Source organism: Salvelinus sp. IW2-2015, unplaced genomic scaffold (assembly GCF_002910315.2).
Source record: "Salvelinus sp. IW2-2015 unplaced genomic scaffold, ASM291031v2 Un_scaffold1621, whole genome shotgun sequence".
NCBI lineage: Eukaryota > Metazoa > Chordata > Actinopteri > Salmoniformes > Salmonidae > Salvelinus > Salvelinus sp. IW2-2015.
Window position 1 is genome coordinate 19911 of NW_019943039.1, and position 1521 is coordinate 21431.

The following is a 1521-nucleotide window of genomic DNA, read 5'->3' on the forward strand; positions in this document are numbered from 1 at the left end:
TCTGACCGTTGTGTGTGTGTGTATGTAATTATATTATATATGGTGTGTTATATGTTATATATATGTATGTATAGTTGTTATGTATGTATATATGTATATATGTATATATGGAGAAGCACACTTAGACACAAATCTAAATAGAATTATTAAACAAAATGGCCTCTTATGAATCATCTGGACTCCTGTGAGAAGGAGATGGAGGGAGGGGAGGGGGAGGGAGGAGGGGGTGAGAGCAGTAGAAATATGCTGCAAAGCCCTTGGTTTGAACTGAGCAGGAGGTGGGTATGCTATAGTCTGATTGGAGGGAGGGGTGTAATACATTTTCATTCACATCTATCCAGGGGCACTGCTTTCATTTAGAGTATCGGGGCTGGCTGGGATGGGCAGCCGCCTCTGTACTTCAATTAGAAAGGTTTGAACCGGGAATAACGGGGGGGCGAATTCCAACCATCCGTGTTATTTGGGTTTAGGTTGAGAAGTGGCTTATTGTGGGGAGGGGGGCGGGTCTGGACATCTGATCCCATTCCTTTTGACTCAGTTCAGCACCTTGGAATGGAGGCGTCGCTACTGTCACCATGTGACTGTTAGTTCGCTCTCTTCTCTTCACTGTTCGCTCCTTCTCCACTCTTTCCTTAACCTCGTCTCCCTTTCTCTCTTCTCCTTTCCTCTTTTATTGCGTCATACAGTAAGAAGAGACTCCTGGCTTGCTCTCCATATATGTTGTTGATGTAATGTGTGTCAGACTGGACCGAGCTCCAGAACAGACTCTCCATAATGTTTGATTGTTTAAGGGTGTGTTCAGACTCGGACCAGCTCCAGACAGACTCTCCATAATGGGTTTGAATGTAAGGGTGGTGTGTTTCAGACTGGACCAGCTCCAGACAGAAAAACTCGTCCATTAATGTTTTGATGTTAATGGGTGGTGTTCGAGCACTGGACCAGCTCCAGACACTCTCCATAATGTTTGATGTAAGGGTGTGTTCAGACTGGACCAGCTCCAGACAGACTCTCCATAATGTTTGATGTAAGGGTGTGTTCAGACTGGACCAGCTCCAGACAATAGAAAAGCCAACTGTTCCTTCCCTCCTCCTTTCCCGTCTCCTCTTCTCTTATTGGGTGGATATATGATTGAGCTGGCCCTCCCTCCCTCCCTCCCTCCCTCCCTATCTCTCTGTGGGGGAGGGTCTCCTCTCCAGTGTTCTAGATGCCAACCTGTTAGCTCAGTGGTGATGACTGTGTGTGTTTGATACATCAACATGATATGTTGTGATAGTAGTAGGTGGGTCCCAGACGGAACATCCTAATCCCCCATCCCCATATCCTACCAGCCACCCCATCACCCTCTGTCCCATCACCAACTGGTCCACCCCCATCTATCCTACCAGCCACCCCATCCCCATCTATCCTACCAGTTACCTTAGCATTGTGTTAGCTAGCCTGTTAATATTAGCATCTGATTTGGCTGTGTAGCCTGTTAATATTAGCATCTGATTTGGCTGTGTAGCCTGTTAATATTAGCAT

General features: G+C 46.5%; 1 protein-coding gene across 1 annotated transcript in view; it reads left to right on the plus strand.

The window, feature by feature from the left end:
• Positions 1–833: 833 nt before the first annotated feature.
• Positions 834–1521, plus strand: part of LOC112071481 (catenin alpha-1-like) — a 2953-nt gene continuing 2265 nt past the window's right edge. The window contains exon 1 of the mRNA XM_024138933.2: positions 834–845. Coding sequence (XP_023994701.2) covers positions 834–845 — 12 coding nt within the window. The remainder of the gene's footprint in view (positions 846–1521) is intronic.